This window comes from Calliphora vicina, chromosome 4 (genome assembly GCF_958450345.1).
Source record: "Calliphora vicina chromosome 4, idCalVici1.1, whole genome shotgun sequence".
Classification (NCBI taxonomy): Eukaryota; Metazoa; Arthropoda; class Insecta; order Diptera; family Calliphoridae; genus Calliphora; species Calliphora vicina.
In genome coordinates, this window is record NC_088783.1 from 38,677,194 (window position 1) to 38,700,072 (window position 22,879).

General features: G+C 29.5%; 1 protein-coding gene across 6 annotated transcripts in view; it reads left to right on the forward strand.

Moving 5' to 3' along the window:
* Window positions 1–22,879, forward strand: part of spri (sprint) — a 352,783-nt gene that overhangs the window by 231,716 nt on the left and 98,188 nt on the right. For 4 of the 6 annotated variants that reach the window (XM_065510259.1, XM_065510263.1, XM_065510264.1 and 1 more), the window contains exon 4: window positions 15,508–15,561. The exons of the other annotated variants lie outside the window; for them this stretch is intronic. In XM_065510259.1, coding sequence (XP_065366331.1) covers window positions 15,508–15,561 — 54 coding nt within the window. The remainder of the gene's footprint in view (window positions 1–15,507; window positions 15,562–22,879) is intronic. 6 annotated transcript variants of the gene reach the window in all.

The window sequence follows — 22,879 nt, forward strand, 5'->3', positions numbered from 1 at the left end:
AAACTCTACTCTAGATAGTCTATACTAGAGTAAACTCTACTCTGACAGTCTAGACTAGAGTAAACTCTACTCTAGACAGTCTAGACTAGAGTAAACTCTACTCTAGACAGTCTAGACTAGAGTAAACTCTACTCTAGACAGTCTAGACTAAACTCTACTCTATATAGTCTAGGCTAGAGTAAACTCTACTCTAGACAGTCTAGACTAGAGTAAACTCTACTCTAGACAGTCTAGACTAGAGTAAACTCTACTCTAGACAGTCTAGACTAGAGTAAACTCTACTCTAGACAGTCTAGAGAAAACTCTACTCTAGACAGTCTAGACTAGAGTAAACTCTACTCTAGACAGTCTAGACTAGAGTAAACTCTACTCTAGACAGTCTAGAGAAAACTCTACTCTAGACAGTCTAGACATTAGTAAACTCTACTCTAGACAGTCTAGGCATTAGTAAACTCTACTCTAGACAGTCTAGACATTAGTAAACTCTACTCTAGACAGTCTAGACTAGAGTAAACTCCACTCTAGACAGTCTAGACTAGAGTAAACTCTACTCTATACAGTCTAGACTAGAGTAAACTCTACTCTATACAGTCTAGACTAGAGTAAACTCTACTCTATACAGTCTAGATCAGAGTAAACTCTACTCTAGATTAAACTCTACTCCAGTAAATTAGAGTAAACTCTACTCTATACAGTCTAGACTAGAGTAAACTCTACTCTATACAGTCTAGACTAGAGTAAACTCTACTCTATACAGTCTAGACTAGAGTAAACTCTACTCTATACAGTCTAGACTAGAGTAAACTCTACTCTATACAGTCTAGACTAGAGTAAACTCTACTCTATACAGTCTAGATCAGAGTAAACTCTACTCTAGATTAAACTCTACTCCAGTAAATTAGAGTAAACTCTACTCTAGTCTAGTAAACTAGAGTAAACTCTACTCTAGTAAACTCTACTCTAGACAGATTAAACTAAAGTAACCTCTACTCTAGTAAAATAGAGTAAACTCTACTCTAGTAAACTATAGTAAACTAGAGTAAACTCCACTCTAGTAAACTAGAGTAAACTCCACTCTAGTAAACTAGAGTAAACTCTACTCTAGTAAACTAAATTAAACTCTACTCTAGTAAACTAGAGTAAACTCAAAACAAACTAGAGTAAACTCCACTCTAGTAAACTCTACTCTATTAAACTTTACTACAGACAAACTAGAGTAAACTCTACTCTAGTAAACTCCACTATAGTAAACTAGAGTAAACTCCACTATAGTAAACTCCACTCTAGTAAACTATAGTAAACTATAGTAAACTCTGCTCTAGACAAACTAGAGTAAACTCTGCTCTAGACAAACTAGAGTAAACTCTACTCTAGACAGTCTAGATTAGAGTAAAATCTACTCTAGATAGATCAGAATAAACTCTACTCGTTTCTTAATTCAATTAACAGACAATCTATTCATGTTAGCTCACTTGTCTAGCAATAAATTTAAAAACATTCAGATATCAAGACACATAAATCACCAGATCGATTTCTTTTCACTCTTGAATTTACTTATAACAAATTTGAACTTAAATACCACATAAATTGCAGCATGTTTTAATGAAATTGTATAATAATATTCCACAAAACAAAAAAACAATTTACATTTACATAAAATTAACAAGACAAGCAAAAAAATAAAAGACACAAAAATATATGTGTCTTTCAGAAAACATAAAATAAACATCCTTAAAAGCATCATCATCATTTGAAATGTAAATAAACATTTAAATTTGCATAAAACAAAACAAGACAAGACACCTTGAATAAAAACTAAAGACCACAACCCAGTGAAAAAACAACATAACCAGCTATATACGTAAAATATTAAATTTTATGCAAATCTAAAAGACAACTACAGGGAAAAGGGACACACAAAAAATCAATATGTGAACAAAACAACATTTAAATTCAATGTTTAAAACATTTACAAAATTCTGTTTGTTTTTGGAGAATTGGTATTAGAAGCAGTAAAAGAAGGAGAAATAACAAGTAAGTTACAATTGATAGTAGAGGTAGCAAACGGAGGTACCAACTGCTGAAATTGTCAAGCACAAGGCAAGAGAAGACACAATGAAAAAATATTTTTACTTCTCAAATACACTTTAACTAAATTGTCTATAAACAACAAGAAGAAATATACAGAAAAAATATACAAATGTATTAAATAAGCAGCTATAAACCTGTTCAGGATAAAGGACATAAGAAACACAATTACATAAACAAATATATTCACATATTACACCATTTCCAATAGTATTTCTGAAAATTCCAATTGAATTTCAGAATTTTCCAATTGTATTTCAGAAATTTCAATTTGTATTTCAGAATTTTTAATTTATACATAAAAAGTTTCTAATTGTATTCCAGAATTTTCCTATTGTTTTTCAGAAATTTCTATTTGTATTTCAGAAATTTTCATTTGTATTGCTATTAGAATTTTTGTGAAATACAAATGTAAATTGTATTTCACAGATTATTACAGATATGAAACAAATGACAGTTGTCAAAAGAGTTTTCAATGTTGTGATTTGAAGATCGAGAGAAAAATACCATTTTCAATAGGCAACCAGTGTGAAATATATTTGTCCCTCTTTTCAAAACACAACCATTTTGACATTTTCTTTTGTTATTTTACTATTGAAACCAGCTGATTCATATCAGTATAATTTGTGCTTTTTATGTATAAATTAAAAATTCAATACAAATGGAAATTTCTGAAATACAATTGGAAAATTCTAAAATACAATTAGAAATTTCTGAATTACAAATAGAAATTTCTGAAATATAATTGAAATATTCTGAAATATCATTGGAAATTTCCGAAATTCAATTGGAAATTTTAGAAATATAATTAGAAATTTCTGAAATAGAATTGGAAATGGTGTATTAGGTATAATAGACTGTACCTTATTTGGCGCTTTTCCAATCTTCGATGCCTCCAACAATTTGTTATCCGCCATCTAAAAACCAACGTTATCCGATTTCATTCAAATTTCCAGCCTTTGGTTTTTAGGTGGAGGAGTAGAATTTAAAAAATTAGGAGTATCGAAAATAAAAAACGTGCAAAATAAGGGCCAACCTAATGCAGAACATACAACAAGAATTAGCAAACCAAAATAACCGGAAACTAAACTAAAAACCACACAAATATACAGACAAACTGCAACAATAAAGATGGCTTAAGTATAGCATGGTGGTGACAACAACTACTACATTCAAACATACACACACTCACACTATTAGCAAAAAGGATATGGAATATTGTAAAACAATATTAAACAGTAACAGCCACTACTACATTAAAACATAAATGCTTGAGAATACAAGTAAAATATTATACAAGTGTGAGTCTAATACTGTTGTATTTATTATAATAGAAGAAATAGAAATAGAATACAACCAGACATGTTGGTTTCTAGTTTTGGCAATGGTATGCTTGTGTTCCAAACCATATAGATTTCATTTCCATATGTACGTCTGTAAACATGTCTGCATATGTGTACAAATCGACAAAGCAACAGGAAACCCAATACTTTTTCTATGGTCCTTTGAACATCTTTTGTTGTTGTTTATTAAAAAGTCATGCTCACACTTGCTCTCTTAATATTAAATACTAAAGGATTTATATATGTAAAAAAAACTAGCATATTGCTTAAAGTAACATGAAACCATATTCTTCATCATCACCGCATCAACATCTCCTTTAAATTTCTATTTGTGTTTCTGTTTTATTTTTCTATTAAAGGCTACAAGACACATGTAATACTGTTGATAGTTTTTCAGTTGACTCATTTGGGAAAAGGAAATAGTAACGCATGTCTGTCTGTCTAACTTTAGATGTCACTCAGTGTCAACTTCAATATTTATAAAATATTTATAAGAACCCAACAAAAAAAAAACATAAAATAAAAATATACAACATCAAAGGAGTAAACTCCAGACAAAGTTTAATGTAAACAAAAGGACAATATCTACTAAGTTTGGGAAAAATGAGATTAGAAGTGTGTTTTATTTATGTGGACAATAGCAACGGTTTTAGTGTCCTTATTTTAAGATACACACAATTAAGACTTTAATGTATTTGACAGATAACTATAAACACTAAACACTATTATCTTTGTATAGCAATATTTAGTATTAATTTGTTGTCTATAATTAAACAGTTTAATTATAGAATTAAGTTTGTTAAGTTTTTATAGCTTAAATATTTAAAAATAAACTAACAGATTTACTCATAATAAGTAAGTAAGAGTGTTATGTTCGGCTGTGCCGAATCTTGTATATTTTTCTGATATAGGGGTTATATGGGGGGTAGGGTCAATTATAGACCGACCCTCACAAAAGATGATAGAAAGTTTTAGGTTCATATATCAAGTCATTTGCCGAGGGCGAGCTAGGGACAAATGTTGCCAGATTTTCGTCATACTTAACAGTATAATTTCAGAGTACTTAGCACTAATTTGTGCAATATTTTATCAGAATTGCCGCAAAATCAACATATTTATGACTGTTCAAACTGTATTCCGGGGGGACACTTGTATTGGGGCTTGGTGAAATCATGAACCGATATTGCCCATTTTTAATACCAAACAAACCTTATCAACAAGGAGTATTTGTGGAAATATCGTGTTTTCAACGGACAGACAGACTGACGGACATAGCTAAATCATATTAAAATCTTAGGAGAGCCCAGAATAAATATACTAATGTAGGTATTCGATACATATTTTCATGTGTTACAAACGGAAGGACAAAAAAAGTATCAAATATATGGGGGATTTCATGTCAAGCGAATCAACTTTTGAAATCAATGTCTTCCGGCAAATTTTCAACAAGATCGGTCGAAAACTCTCTGAGTTAGTGGGAGTCAAATTTTGACATTTTGGCCAAACATTGTTCTTAGCAAAATGTGTCCCAAATAGTTTTTCAAATTTTCAAATTAAATCTTTGTTTTAGATTTCCATAGAGTTTCTTAGACAATCTTAATCAATTGATTCAATTTTAAACTGTCTAATACTTCAATTTTTTTTAGTAATTATTAGGATTCAGAAAGTCAAAGAATTCATGTGCCCAATCAGTAGGGAGAGGATGTTCTGCATAAATTTCTCTAAATGATTCTATTCTACATGTAGATTTAAAAACCATTTTTTTATCGTGTTTAATTTTTTGGTGAAAAAATTTAAATGGATTTTGGAGCATTCATCATGTATTTAGGTTAACATCTAAATAAATTCGGCTTCAAAAATTTAAATAGAATTATCAAAAAGCCTTACAATAGTTGAATGATTTTTTTTATTTAAGGCTGTGGCGATTATCATTGGGACTCATTGTGCTGGACTATCAATCTGAGAGTTGCGAGTTCGATTCCTGCCAGAGACTCTGGCTGTATCAGCAGACAAGCAAAACGCTTCGCATTGCTTCCTCTATCTATCTAATATCTTCGTTAGAATTTGTGTAAATCTATCAACGAACAATGAATGCGAGGTTTTCAATGGATCTTAATATTCTGAACATTTGTTTAATTTTATATTAATGGTAAACTGTCAATGCCCAACTATAACTGTCTAAAGCAAACTTAAGTTTTTTTTTATATTTTGAAAATGTATCCAAAATTTTGTTAAGAAATTGTCCATAATAAATAAAATTTTGAAATGTTATTTAAATTGTTTACGTATTTTTTATTATTTGTTAAATGTTGATATTTGTGTTTTTGTATTTTTTTAATTTAATTCAAATATACGGAAATTAAGCTCCTTTAAATCCACGAAAATTCAATGAAGATAAGGCGATTATGGGTATTCTAATTTTTTCTTTAAGTATCTTAGGCCAATTATCATTGGACACTGAAAAATAGTAAAATATAGAGATGAAAAATTACAATGCAAACAATAAAATTATATTAAGAAAACAAAATAATTTAAAAAAAAGAAAATTTGCAACAAAAATATGCAGTTATGAGCTAAATATGCCAAAATATGTTATTAAAAGCAAAATATGCTGTAAAGAGCAAAATATGCATTAACAAATCGATGGCAAAATTCTTAAAATTGTCTGAAACGGATAAATAACTAACTCATATGTTTATACGAAGCACAGCACAAAATATGATATTGCATACTTTTGGTTGCCCTGGTAATAAGTTACATGGATCAGAAAAAACACCTGTTTGTACAAAATGTCAAATTTTGACCTCCTCTAACTCAGAGAGTTCTCGACCGATCTTGTTGAAAAATTATGACTGAATCTATGCAATAGGACTATCCTTGGTGCTAATTTCATCCCGATCGGAAGACATTGATTTCAAAAGTTGACACAAAATCCCCCACATATATAAACAGGTTGAGCTAGAAGGCTAAGATCACACAGTATGATCAGTTGACAATATGTTGGAAGAGATTTCACAGTATCATAGTTCTTCTATATAATTTTTTATTTCAGTTAAATTTAAAAAATGCATCAAATTCGTAAAAACATTAGAAATCCCAAACACACTAAAATCATGAATCATATTGGTGATTTCAATCAATAACAAAAGACTTTTTCAAAAATACCCCCATTATTTAATTAAATGCTCATTTATCTCAGTCTCTAACAAATTCATTTAAATTTAAATTAAAATAAATTTTCCTCAGCAACAACAATTGCTATAGAAATTTTACCTTTAAAAAAATCTCTAGACACTACAATGTACACTACACGTATCTACAATATATATATTTATATATCAATTCAGCTAGCATGCATGTGCCTGGCTGATCGTGTTTATTGGAAAGTTTTCAAGTGTCATGCTGGTGTCTGTTACAGTTTAAAATTTCATGGTCAGGGTTGTGCCAAAAAAAGAAATTCTATGAAAGTACTAATACTAAAAAAAATACTATAAAAATAACTATACATGAATAAATAAATACTCGTATAAGAAAGACAAACAATAAAAAGTTTACAAGTGCAACAGACTGTTGCAAAGAAGCAATTTAGGAATTTGTTTCTGTTTTATACTCCCTTTCTCGGCGCTCTTAATCTTGAAAATAAAGTAATTTCGCTTTTGCACTTACGTTTTTTACATATAAAAACGAGAAAAATGCTAAGAAAAGAAAGGTTTTGGGAAACTACATATATGTAGATATTTGTAAGATGCTGTTGTTATTTCTAGAGAAGAAGAGTAGTTTTCCAATTTAGTAACAACAAATAAGCAAGTAACAAGTTACAAGTGAAATGTTATCTGTAACATAAACTATTATAGTCGCAAATAAAAGTTGTTGTTACTGTTGATATGTCGTCGTCTGCTGCTTCCTTCTCACTGTTTTATTGTTTTCCTTTGGCTGTTAATGTTGTTGTCACATGTTGTCTGTTGCTGTAAAATATTTAGTACTTTGGTTATGGCCACCAACATGTCGCATTGCGCACCTAATTCTTTTTTTCCTCTGCTTTTTTTCCTCTACAGAGCGTTTCTATTCAAACCATAATTCTATGAAAATGAAATTCCCACAAAAACCATGGCATTCATTTGTTGTTGGTTTTCATAGTTCGTGCGTGTCTCTTCTTCTTCTGCTGCTTGATAAATGTTGTACTTGTGCCACTGGGGAAAATTGTTCTTTAAATATTTTATAACGGTGAAATTTTCCAACTGCAGTTGTTTTTATGAATGTATGTGTTTCAGTGTTTTAGCGCCTAGCACGCGCCTTCGTCTCTAGGGTATTGCTATAATGTTGCTGATGTGTAGCATACATATTTTCAGTTGCACAGTGGGTAGGCTAACAAATATTTTCTCCAACAAAAATTTATTTTTACGTTTTTTCTTGGATTATTTTAAATTGCAATTAAAAGCAACACCATTTTAAACAAGTTAGAGAGCCATATTCGGCTGTACCGAATCTTCAAAATAAAAATATTAAATATTTTTAGGTAAACAAAATTAATTTTTTTTCTAAAGATGCTTTTTAATTTTTTGGAAAAAAAAATTTCTTCGAATTGTTTTTAAATTTTTTTTTTTAAATTTTAAAAATTGTTTTTTGTTTTTGTTGTTTTTTAAATATTTAACGAAAAAAAACTTTTGGTGAAAAAAAAATGGGTTAAAAAATATTTTTTCCTATTCTGACCCATTGTAGGTCCAACTTACTATGGTCTTATATACGTCATTGCAATGAAATATCTATGATTAGATATCCATATTGTCTATATTATTGACTTACTAATCCAGATATAGGTAAAAAAAATAGGTAAAAAATCGAGGTTGTCCTGTGGACCATTTGTGGAACGATTTTCTCGATTTTAAACAGCGACCGAGATATTCCGGAGATATTGATGTATGAATCGTGTATGTAAGTTATTTGGGGGCTTCGGAAAGTTGATTTGAACAGACAGACAGACAGACAGACGGACATGGCTTAATCGACTCCGCTATCTAAGGATCCATAATATACATATATACTTTATAGGGTCGGAAATGAAAAATGTAGAAATAACAAACGGAATGACAAACTTATATATACCCTTCTCACGTAGGTGAAGGGTATAAAAACACACTTATATTACACCATTTAAAAATACACTGGTAATACGGTTAATGTAAACTCAAACAGTGCTTACGATATACTGACCCCTCAGCAACTCGCAGTTACTATTTATATACCCATCGCCATCTTCTAGTAAATTCTAGAATTATCTATTTCCTGCTTCATACTTGTTATCAACATTGTTTATATAACGGTATTATATTGGTAACTGTATTTCAGCGGTAACGCTAATTGTAGTCATTTAGGTAACGGTAGCTTAGAGCTGACGGTAGTTGAGCTATAAGGATATTTTAGGGGTAATGATATCTTAGCGGCAACGGGTATTATATAAATTTGTGTTACGAGTCACACTTCATTCCCTATTATTTATTTGTTTCAAATGTTTGAAATTTTTATTTCACATTTCCTTTTAATTTGTCTCACTGTATGTTCACCTAATGTTTTATTAAAATTCTAATATTGTATCATGTTTCGTTGCATTGCGTTACAAATTTCTATTGATCAACCAACCAACATGACTAGTTATAAAAAAGCACCTTGTTCTCGTAAGCTTGTGAATTTTTTAACAGTTTCACAAGTGCAGCTAGTAAAAAATGTATATGTATTGTAGTTAGTAGAAAAATTATTTTATTACAACAGCATTTTAAATTATTACATTGCAAGTTACAACACAATGTTTCAAAAAGGCAGCAAAGAACAACCTTAAAAGTATTAAAAAAAATGTCTATAGAATCATGTGTAAATTTTCCAGAACCTTTCTGAACATTTTCTTTTCATGTCCTTTTATAAAGGGAGTACCAAAATTGTTTCAAAATTTCTATTAAATCGAAAATATAGTTTATCTATTGTTATTTTTTTGGAAAATAGCCTCCACGGCTTGTCGAAATTTGTCATGATCATGATGTGTCCGAATTTCGTTGATATAGCTTTGAGTTTCCTTCAAATACATCAAGGTGAAAATATGCTTCGCTTGGGAACTTTCCTTATTTTTTTAACAATGAAAAGGTGTTGTTCTCTCATTTATATATGCATTATTACTAACCCAAAACTGGCAGCTGTCAAACTGTTTTTTTTATACCCTTCACAATATAATTTTCCGACCCTATAAATTATATATAATTTATAGGGTCTGTCTGTTGAAATCAATTTTCTGAAGACCCCAGATATCTTCGGGATCCAAATCTTAAATAATTCTGTCAGACATGCTTTCGAGAAGTTTCCTATTTAAAATCAGCAAAATCGGTCCACAAATGGCTGAGATATGAGGAAAAAACCAGGACAACCTCGATTTTGTACCTATTTTTGACCTATATCTGGATTACTAAGTCATAAATATAGACAATATGGATATCTAATGATAGATATTTCAAAGACCTTTGGACTTACAATGGGTCAAAATCGGAAAAAATATTTTTTAACCCGAATTTTTTTTTTCGCCAAAAATTTTTTTTTTTTTAAATTAAAAAAAAATGTAAAATTTAAATTTTTTTTTTTTAAATTTAAAAAGTTTAAAAAAAAATATAAAATAACAATTGGAAAAAATTTTTGTTTACCTAAAAATATTTAAAATTTGTATTTTGAAGTATAATTTGGTGAAGGGTATATAAGATAAGAATATTGCTCACTTACTTGATTTTTTGTTTTTGGTTGACAAATTTACTGTACTGTATGTCATCAAATTCAAATCTTACATGAACATTCATCATGTTTATAAACATTTCCATCAGTAGAAACTTCTACTTATCAACAATCATTTGATCATTCTGGAAATAGAACATTCTAGTTTTGTCCGTTAGATAATTCATGAAACTAATTGAAGATGGCACTGTGTATATAAATAGTAATAGCGAGTTGCAGAGCGGAGTCAGTATAATGTAGACGCTGTTAGAGTTAACATCAACCGTATTACCGTTAATTTAATTAAATAAAGAGTTGTTGCAATTTTTAAACAATTGACAGCTTTCATTTGAAATTCAAAGAATATGGTTTATTTATAAGAGAAATAAACCACCGTTTTTAAAAGGTAAAAATGTAACAATACTTTTAAATAAGTTTTTTTTCATGTTCAGTGAAAAAGCCAGAATTGTGTCGAACAATCGATTAAGTCAAAGAGTCGACTATATGAAAAAAATCGAGTAATCCAAAAAGTATTTTTTTTTTTGGAAAAATTTAAAATTAAAAGTCCCAACAATCGATTTAGTTATCTAAAAAAAAGTCGGATAAGTCTTTTATTTTTTATTTTTGTTGTAAAAATTTAAGAATTATGTTATCACAAAAAAGTGTACTAACTAAAAAAATTTGGAATATTCGAAAAAAATATTTTATTACTTAAATTTTTTGTTGTAACAATTTAAAAAAAATCAGGAAAAAGTGGAACAATTGATTAAGTAATGCCAAAAAAGTTTATATTCGACAATATATAGTCGAAAAAGTTGACTATTCAGAAATCGCAAAAAGCCGATTCAAATATAGAAAGTCCTTAGTCCCATACAACGTCTCTCTCAGAAAATGACTTGAACACTCATAATTGTCTTATAGTAAATAATATTGTGATGAAATTGGACATAAACAAGTTTTATATGTACCTAAATCATACTACCAACTTTTGTGTGGATCTGAAGACATAGTTTGCCACCAACATTATATCATGTTAAATAGGAAAAATTGTCAGTTACGATGAATTTTTTTCTAAATCTGTATTTAATCTATATTTAAATTTCTTGGCCCCTTAATTCCTTCAACATTTCCCCTCCCTGTCCTAGACACATGTGTATGAATTTGTGCATTTGGCAACAAAAAACCACAACAGATTTTGTCATGTTCATTGTACTGATTCTCAGACAGTCTCAACAGCAAAATATTTTTATGTAGAAATCAACCAAAACCACACATAAACATGAGGATATGTTTGTAGTAAATGCCAGGAATATAAAAATGTTTGCTCTATAACTCGTAAACCACAAAATGCTAAAAAGAAATAAAAATTACAAAAAAAAAACTAAACAGCACTTGAAAATGGCACGAGATTTTGGAATGGAAAAATTTTACACATGGTCCTTCGTTTACACTAAGGAGCCATAAAATGGCCAACAAAATAGTTTTGGAATGACCACAATCAAGCAGCAGCATATGAAGAGTAAAAGTATGAAAATACACATGATATGAACACTCCATGGGTGGTTAAAAGTTATTAAATATAAAAATACATTTCCATAAAATAAAGTTAAAAATATATTAAAGATTTCTTAAGACTTAATTATGAATAAAATAAAGAGATTATTATAGTTTAAGAAAGAAGCAAACAATATTAAATATTTTTAATTACTTACAAGCTATCTTTACTCTTTATTTAACATATTAAAAACTTGGTTTATAAGTTTGAAAACTAACAAACAATTTTCATATCCTTTTTAACAAAAGGAAGTAATTTGAAAACTTTTAAGAAAGCATCTTAAAACTCAAAATTAAGCCTAGACGGAAACGTATGTTTCCATTAAAATTCATTATTTCAATTTTCTTTGCAAATAAATAAATCATGTCAATTCAAAAAGAAAAAATAAAACCAAAACAAATGCAGCATTTAAACACATCCTTTTCAAGGATACACAATAAATATAGAATGAATTTAATTGTACAATTTTATGATTTACTGCACTCAAACACATTCATTCATTCACTCCCGCCAGCTCTTAACTATCTGCCCTGTAAAACAACTAACGTCAACTCTTAAAACCAAAGGAAAGAGAGAAAAATGCTTCAACAAATACTGGCTGCATGTTTGTATATCAAACAGCTGTTATAGCCAAGTTTATTGATTTTTGTTTAAAGCAAATATTTTCAATATCATGAAGAAACCCTTATGTTTCCCTACATAAACTTTTATTTATGAATATTCAACAGTATTAAAACGATAAAAGTGTCTGTGAAAAAATTAAAAAAAAACAAAGTTTTATGCAGGAGTTAAACACATTTTTTAAACGGGGCTGTAGGAGTCTTTTTTTGTATGAAGTAGTAATACTTTTTAAGTGTTTTGTTGTTTGTTTTTTTTTACAACTTTATAACTGACAAATTTGTATTGATTGTGTTAAAGGAGAGAATAAAAAAACACAAAAGTGTTGTAGACAAAAGACAGCAGCAGTTTATTTAGCAATACTTGTATTGCAGTAAGCAACATATGTTGCATGTAATAACGTCATCAGCATCATCATTATTCTTTGTAAATTTTTTTTAGTTGTATTAACCCCTGCATTAATTCACCACATTTACAATAATGGTTTATTAAACAGTATTCCCAGTAAAATGTTGCATTATCTAACATAAAATGGTTATAAAACGTTACCACTTATAAAGGGTGTCTCGAGATTTAGACAAGATTTTAGTTAAATGGAAGACACAGTTTTATTATACCCTTCATCTTCGTGAGAAGGGTATATATAAGTTTGTCAATCCGTTTGTAATTTCTACATTTTTCATTTCCGACCCTATAAAGTATAAAGTATGGATCCATATAGGCAGCGGAGTCTATTAAGCCATGTCCATCTGTCTGTTGAAATCAACTTTCCGAAACCAACAAATAACTTACATACACGAATCATACATCAATGTCTTCGGAATTCTTCCGTCTCGGTTGCTATTTGAAATCGAGAAAATCCGTCCACAAATGGCTGAGATACATATAAGGAAAAAACCAGGACAACCTCGATTTTTTACCTATATCAATATGGATATCTAATGATAGAAATTTCAAAGACCTTTGCAATAACGTATATAAGACCATAAGTAAGTTGGACCTACATTGGGTCAAAATCGGGAAAAATATTTTTTAACCCCAATTTTTTTTTTCACCAAAAGTTTTTTTTTACTAAATTTTAAATTTTTTTTTTAAAATTTAAAAAAAAAATTAAAATTTATAAAATTAAAAAAAAAACAAGTAAGAGAGCTATATTCGGCAGTGCCGAATCTTATATACCCTTCACCAAATTATACTTTAAAATAAATTTGTTTAAATATTTTTAGGTAAACAAAATTAATTTTTTTTTTTAATTTATTTAAAAAAAAGTTTTTTCCAAATTTTTTTTTAAGTTTTTTTTTTTGAAAAAAATGTATGACAAAAAACATTTTTTGATGAAAAAAAAATTCGGGTTAAAAATTATTTTTCCCGATTTTGACCCATTGTAGGTCCAACTTACTATAGCCTTATCTACATCGTTGCAATATCTATCATTAGATATCCATATTGTCTATATTAATGACTTAGTAATCCAGATATAGATCAAAAATCGAGGTTGTCCCGGTTTTTTGCTCATATCTCCGTTATTTATGGACCGATTTTGTTGATTTTAAATAGCAAACTTCTCGAAAGCATGTCTGACAGAATTATTAAGATTTGGATCCCGAAGATATCTGGGGTCTTCAGAAAATTTATTTCAACAGACAGACGGACGGACATGGCTTAATCGACTCCGCTATCTATAAGGATCCAGAATATATATACTTTTTAGGGTCGGAAATGAAAAATGTAGAAATTACAAACGGAATGACAAACTTATATATACCCTTAAAAATTTAAAAATACAATTCGAAAATTTTTTTTCCAAAAAATTAAAAAACAACTGGAAAAAAATAAATTTTTATTACTTAAGAATATTTAAAATTTTTATTTTGAAGTATAATTTGGTGATAGGTATATAGATTCGGCACAGCCAAATATAGCTTTATTACTAGTTCTTTATTAGATTTTTTTTCATAGAATTAAAAAGTACTCAGGATAAGGTTATTTATAGAAAAGCACAACGAGCAAATGACGTCATCGATTTTTTGGGTACTTTTTTTGACCGAAAATTCGTTGAATTAATGAACGGGTTGTTGTGGGCTTAGACTTGAATGGTGTTGAATCACACTATCTAGGGAACCAATACTAATAACCGAAACGATATAGCAGTAAATGTCTCATCAGTTAAGGATTAAAATTTGCATCAATTGCTTGACCAGCCTCATTTTCGAATATACAGTCCAATCCGAACTAAACCGAAATTTTTTATCGATTTAAAAATTTAATATTTTTCATTTTTAAATCCAGTTCTTATCAAATATTTAACATTTTTAACAAAATCTTTGAGAAAAATAGTCAAAATCTAGCAATTTTTCCAACTCAAATCAAAATTTTGACTTTAATTATTTTTCACAACTAGGCGTTTAGAGTTATTGCCAACAAAAAAAACTTTTTACTTGTTTTTTTTATTCATTGAAACTTGGCTGGTCGGGGCGATCTTTGTCTTCCGTGTCAATATCACCACTACTGAAACAAAAAAAAAATATCTCTCGTACGTTGAAAACGATCGAACACATTCACCATAAGCTTCGGTGAACAATCGGAGTGCTTCAACGACACTTTTTTTCAAATTAAAGAAGTAAAGCAAAACTTCCCGCATATGACGCTTCGTTGGTACAAAATTGACATATTTGAACCAAAAAAAGCGTTGTTGTTTACACTACAATGTTCAATTACTAAGTGAGAATAAATGACAGATATTTACCCTTCAAAATGACATATAAGTTATTAAAAGCAATAAACGAGTTCAAAAAATATGCCAAATATTGCAAATCCCGCATTTTTAAGTCATACACCCTAATAAGAAGATAGCAATATGTGTATATGAAGTTCAGATTACATTTTACAAGCGAATTCGATTTTATATTTTTCGTAAAATGTGATCGTGTAAAGGAATTTTTCCGGGCACTTGTTTGTGATATTTTTTTATTGGTTTGAAAGGAAATGTGTACTGTGGGTGTGTTTAATAAAACTTTTAATTTTAATATCTAAATAAGACATTTTTAATTTGTCTCTGACATATGCATAAATTTTCGTGTCTTTTAAGCATAAATAAATTATTTTTTCCCATGAAATTTATCAATTTATTAATATTTTTTTCTATTTTTATCATTACAGGTGAGGTTTCCTAAAAAATATCAAAAAATCTACTTATACCAAATAAAAATACAAGTGAGTTGTTTTAAATTATTAAAAAAATACAACTTTAATAAGTCTGTAATAGCTTTTCCTTAATATTTCAAATAATTTAAATAAATCCTTTTGTTTGCCAACGACAAGGATATAATTTGATCATAACATTTATTTTTATTTACCATTTGTTTACTTTAATGTACTTTGCAAATACCAGCCATCAATTGTGGTTAAACACTTGAGATCCTGGTAAATAAAAACATTTGCCGTAGAAAAAAAACTGAAAAAAAAAACTAGAAAGTAAATTCTATCTAAACACTTTCTTTAATAATATGTAAATATTATAAGAACGTTTATATGTAAATACGAATACAATACAATGGCAGGAAAAACAACCCCATTTCAATTTGAAAATTTTATAAAAATAAAAAGTATTTTGGGGAAATCTTTACTGACATTTGCAGTGGCTCAAACAAAAATAAACAAAATCTGTTATAAGACCAAGAAGTAAATGAAAAATAAATACACAAATTTCAAATAAATAATCATACAGATGCATTCAAGCATTTTAAATAATAAAATCATAATAATATAAATACCAACTACTAAAGACTACTCTACTCCATGTGATTACTGCTGTTGATGACATATACGAGGTTTAAGCTAAATAATTTGAGGAACTCTCTAAGGAAAATACAATATTTTCTGGAAAATTGTTTTAAATTATTTAAGGCTCTTTTTTCTTATATAACCTCTAACCAATCTCGTGTTTTTTTAAGTTATGTTGAAATAATATGTTTATTATGAGTTTCCTCATGTAATAATATCAATACTTTTGGGGTTGTTTGCTTTAAATCAATTTCCTGTTCTTCTTTTTTTTATTAAAAAATTTATTTGTATTTTAAATTTGTATAGCAGTCGGCTTTTTACGCTTTTTTTATTTCAAAATTAATATTTGTAAGGAATTTTTCCTTTCCATTTCATTTTGTTTAACCACTTTATTTGTTTTCTTTTTGCCATATAAGAGACTATTATTTATATATCTGCCTTTTATATAATCTTTATTATCCTATTGCATTTTCCTGGAGTTTCTTGCTGTGTCTAATACTTTAGATAATTTGAATAAGGCAAACACATTTGTTTCTAACAGAAGAAACAAATGAAGCTAAACGCTAGTATTTAACTATCAGTTCAGTAACAATGTGTTAAGCAAAATATTGTTACGTTTTTACCTTTTAAAAATGGTGGTTTATTTCCTCTAAATAAGTGGTAAATAAAAGCGATCAGTAGTTTCAAAAATATTTTTATTTAAATTAACACAGCTATTTAAATAGTCACTCCCTTTTAATACACATCCTTTAAAAACAGACTTTATAATTTACAAAAATACACTGGTAAAACAGTTGATGTTAAATATAACAGCGCCTATGACACACTGTTTCATTCACAACTCACTGTTACTATTTATATACACAACGACATCTTCTAGAAGTCTCACTGAGAAAAACTAGAATGTTCTATTTCCACAATGATCACCTGGAGCTTTTAAAAGCTTAAATGTTAATAATAGCAGCCACTCTTATAAACAATGTTAACAACAGCGTTTTATCAATATTGTTGATAAGTAGAAGTTTCTACTGGTGGAAATTTTGATAAATTCAAATTGATAATTGATAAATATAATTTGACAACAACTATAAAAACTTTAAATTTTGGTTAAAAAGTCTATAGATTTTCAGACAAAATCATTACTTCACATTTTTTTTAAAAAAAATTAGAACAACATTTACAATTTCGTTCTGGATGCTGCAAAAATAATCCAACCTATTTTTACTCAAATACCTTGTAGTGTTTCACAAAGGTTTCTTTATTACACAAACTCCTTTTCTTGCACTTAACATTGAATTTAATTTTGATTTGTAGTTTTATTCCTCCTTCATCTTAAAATTCTTCTTACACATAATTTCATTCTACTTGTCTTACAAATAAATTTGAATACGAGTTTTTCTACACGCAGTTTTTCCTTCGTACTCGTTCACTTATAAGAGATTCACAAATACTTAAACTTTAAGACATGGAGGGATTATATTTTATATTTTATGGTTATAATGTTAAAAATCCTTAAAACAATATTTTTTCCTTTATGATTTATGTTGTGTTTTAAGTAAAACTTTACATTTGTTAAGTTAAAGAATAAGATGTCTTAAATATTTGTACATACTTACATACATTATGGGATGTCTGTCTTATGTGCTGGATTGTGTATGTCTGCAAATATATAAGCAAATGGGAATGGGAAATATAAGTAAAATGTAGAAAAAGTGTGGGAATTTATATGAATCATCATGAAGATTAATTATATTACTTAAAAGGCCTTTAAATATAAGTATGTATTTAATTATTTAAAAATATTTTAAATGAATCAATTTTCTTTTTAAAGTAATTGAATATTATGTTAAATTTAAAAATATTGTTACGTTTCTACCTTTTAAAATCGGTGGTTTATTTCCTTTAAATTAACCGGATACTTTTGATTGCAAATAAAAGCAGTTTAGTAGTTTAAAATTGTAACAACTCTTTATTCAAATGTACAACAACAGTTTAAACATTCTATTTTAATACATCAACTTATAACACAGTTGATATTAACATTTGATGTTAACTCTAACATAGCCTATGATAAACTGAATAACTACTGCAACCGCCTCCACTATTTATACACAGTGCCATCTTCATTCGAGTAGCCTCATGATTGTTCTTAACGAACAAAACTGGAATATTCGAATTCTAGATCTTTCAATGTTAATGTTAACGAAACCACTAAACATACAGTTTACAAAAAATATTATTTTTATAGTTCTAATCAATAGTGATGAATTTATGAACCTTTTCCAGAAACCCTTCCATTAAGGTCTTATAGTGATATCTGTCACTTTGTTCGAACAAGTAGTCCATCTCCGTTTAAAATCTAACACACTTTTGGACAAATTTTTTGCGTTCTTCAATTCTCCAATTTGGAGAATTTGCCTCTCTTGGTACAAATATCACATTATTGTTCATGTACCACTCAAGACATTGCTTAACATAGTGATAGCATGCCAAATCAGGTCAAACATAAGTGGACATATTAAGAAGTCTTATGAATGGAAGCATTCTCTTTTGTAAACTTTCCTTGATGTAAATTTCGGTATTTATAGAGCCCTTTGTTGTAACAAATGTTTGGCTTCTTTTGTCGCAACTGCATATTGCTTGCCATACCAAGATCTTTTTGGGAAAATTTTCTGCTAAACTTTTCTACAACATTCCTTCAAGCATCAGCAACATAAAAATATTGAACCGGTAACTGCGAAAAATTTTCCAGAACATATGTACGTTTCGTCATCCATTATGCAGAAGGTATATTTTTTGTATAAAATATGACTTCAATTTCCGTGCACTGTCTTTGGTCTCTAAATTTATAATAGAGTTCTGTCAGGAACTTTTTGAGCCTTGTATGTTTTTAAACCTGCATTGGCTTTAACTGTTCGTACCGAATAGTCCGAGTACTGTGCTAACCGGGCTGCTTTCCTACCGCATGTGTTGGGAGCTCTTTTGAAAATGCTTGCTATTTATTGGCATCATGTGGATCATTCCTTCTACCTGAACCGGGTTTTCTATACCGATACTGTTTAATGACATAGGAATCAGTTTCACGGCAGTTTCACGGCAGTGTTTGTCCAACTTTTTGTAGGACCAAGATGGGTTTTGTTGAAAATATTTAATAATTTTAGTACGAACTTTTAATCATTTTAATCAGATTAACAACAAATTGACATTAAACATAATAACTGACATATTTTTCAAAGGTAACTCGATCAAAAAGAAATCAAATAATACTTGGGATAAAAGTTTTAACGAAACACGTGTGTTATGGTTTTTTCGATCGCACTTCTTATATGACTTAAAAATGCTAGATTTTAGCTTTTATTTTGAAACATTTGTTCCATATAAATTTATTCAAAGTATTTGCCATTATTAGCTCTGAGCTTTTCCCATCTTTCTGGCAACATATGGATTCCGAGCCAAAAAAAAACTGATCATCTTTTGAGGCCAAGAACGAATCAAGCCAATATCGGATACTTTGTTTAAAAGTGAAGCGTATACCAGATAGAGCGTTCTGTATCGATCGAAACAAATAGTATTCGAAAGGGGCAAAGTCTGGACTATAAGGCGGGTGAATCAAAATTTCCCAACCACTTAATTCTAAATAGTTTTTAACAGGAATTGCATAATGTGGCCGAGAGTTGTCATGATGGAATATTACGGTTTCATGTCAGGCCCCATATTCTGGTCGTTTGTCGGTAAAAGGTCGCTCAAACGTATCATTGCGTTCGGTATAGGTTCCCTGTAATGGTCAGATCAGACTTCAGCAGCTCATGATAGATTGAACCCTTTTGCTTCCAACAAACACAGACCTTAGGGCCATGAATATTTCGCTTTAGTGTCGATTCGGCTAGTTGGCCGGGCTTCTCGTACGATCTATTATGCTTCGGGTTATCGTAACGGATCCATTTCTCATCGTAATAATGATTCTGTGCTAAAATTATTTTTCTTTTACAGTGTTCAAACATAATTTCGGACGTTCAAAATCGTCTTTCAAGGTCTCTCGGCTTCAATTCGTTTAGTCTCTAATTTCCCTGATTTTTGATGAATCCTGCTGCTCGCAAACGTCTTGAAATTGCTGCTTGAGTAGCCCCAAATGACTTTGAAAGCTCTTTTTGAGTTTGACAACAATCTTCATGAAGTAATGCCTCCAAATCTTGGTCTCCAAACTTTTTTGGCTGGCCTGGGTAATCTTTGTCTTCCCTGTCAAAATCACCACTTCTCAATCGAACAAACCATCCTTCGCACGTTGCAACCGATGGAACACATTCACCATTAGCTTTGGCGAGCAATAGGTGTGTTTCAGCGGTCTTTTATTTTTTGCTTCAAAGAAGTAAAAATAAATTTCCCCCATATGACGCTATGTTGGCACAAAATTCGACAGTTTCTAAGCAAAGAAATGTTTTGAAATTGCTGATTGAGTAGCTCCCAACGATTTTGAAAGCTCTTGTTGAGTTTGACTACAATCTTCACGGAGTAATGCTTCCAATTCTTGGTCTCCAAACTTTTTTGGCTGGCTAAGGCGATCTTTGTATTCCCAGTCAAAATCAGCACTTCTGAATCGAACTAACCATCTCTCGCACGTTGAAACCGATGGAACACATTCACCATAAGCTTTGGTGAGCAATTGCTGTGCTTCAGCGGCACTTTTTTTAGTTAAAGAAGTTAAGCAAAACTTCCCGCATATGACACTTAGTGGGTATAAAGTGGGTAGCAAAAAAAAAACTTTGTTGTTAAGTCATACACCCAATAATTATTACCATATTTATGTTATCTGTTCTGTTTGTTATTACAAAAATTTTGCACTATCAAACAAATATTTGCTGAATTAATATTTACATATCAAATAAATACTTAATAAAATCATCCTTAATGAATTATATATAGAAATATTATGTGTTAAATTTAAATAAATTTATTTTCATTTAAATAATTTCCATTATTCAAACATTTCCTCTGTACTAATTCAACAAATAGACATGCTACCAACTTAATTAGTAAGGAAATCCGTTTTTAGTAAAAATAGCAGCAATAGAACTCTGTAAATGTATTAAAAAAAAAGAAAACTAAAACAAAATCCTTTCAACCAACATTAAATGTTGCTGATGGCAACCTCTTATTTGTTAAATTAAAAAGTACAGGAAACAACAAACCCAACTCTGGAATACAACAAAATTACAACAGCAACAAACGTAATGAAATAAACAATTCCACTGACATAAACAAAAACGAACAACAACAATAACATAAAAATAAGGATGAATAAAAAGAAGGAATAACATGGGTTACTAAGCCAACCGCACTCATCATTACAATTCAACTGTAAAGCAAAACTGTTGATGGCTCTAACTTAGGATACGAAATTTAAGGATGATGAGTGTTGCTGATGATAAGTCTGAAAATGATGGCGACGATGATGATGATGATGTTGCTATTAGCAAGCAACATTTGATGCATTTCATGTGCAAATAAAAACCCTTGCTTTATTTGAAAATTGTTTTTTTGTAATATTTATTTTTAGTTCATTGAAGCGTTTATTTTCAAACAAATCAAAAGGATTTTTAATCAAAATTTTGTTAACTAGATTTCAGCTGTACACTTTTAATAAACCTAATTACAGAGTTTGAGTCAATAAACTTTGTTAAATTAAAGTCATTTTGTTAGCAAGTTGCTACTAGGGTGTGTTAATAAAAATTAACTATTTAGCTTTAGTGCAAGCAGTTTCAGTAATGTTTTTGTTTAAAAATTTACACAGACTAAGATTAGTCTAACACCATTTCAAAAAAAAAAAACAAGAAAGAGAGCTATATTCGGCTGTGCCGAATCTTATATACCATTCACAAATTATACTTCAAAATACAAATTTTTAATATTTTTAGGTAAACAAAATTTTTTTTATTCCAAAGTTGTTTTTTCATTTTTTGGAAATTTTTTTTTTCGAATTGTTATTTTAATTTTTAAATTTTTTTTTAAATTTTAAAAAAAATTTTTGATTTTAAAATTTTTTTTTTCTTTGATAAAAAAAATTCGGGTTAAAAAATATTTTTTCCGATTTTGACCCGTTGTAGGTCCAACTTACTATGGTCTTATATACGTCGTTGCAAAGGTCTTTGAAATATCTATCATTAGATATCCATATTGTCTATATTAATGACTTAGTAATCCAGATATTGGTCCTGGTTTTTTCCTTATATCTCAGCCATTTGTGTACCGATTTTGCTGATTTTAAATAGCAAATTTCTCGAAAGCATGTCTGACAGAATTATTGAAGATTTGGATCCCGAAAATATCTGGGGTCTTCAGAAAATTGATTTCAACAGACAGACGGACATGGCTTAATCGACTACGCTATATATATAAGGATCCAGAATATACATATATACTTTATAGGCTCGGAAAATTATATTGTGGAAATTACAAACGGAATGACAAACTTATATATACCCTTCTCACGATGGTGAAGGGTATAAAAACAAGGAAGAGTGCAAAATCTGGTATACCCACGATGCACAGTGGTTCAGAAACGTATTTTTTTGGCAATAATTCGGTATCTCGGGAACTATTAGAGATATTATTACGAATTCACATGATTGGAGCTGAGGTGTTTTCGAGTTGATTTGCAGTTGTTCAGCTTCCTAGGGGTAATGGGGGCCAGAACGTGGCCCCTCAAATTTTGTCACCTCTGGTATTAAATTTTTAAAAAAATCGCCAAAAA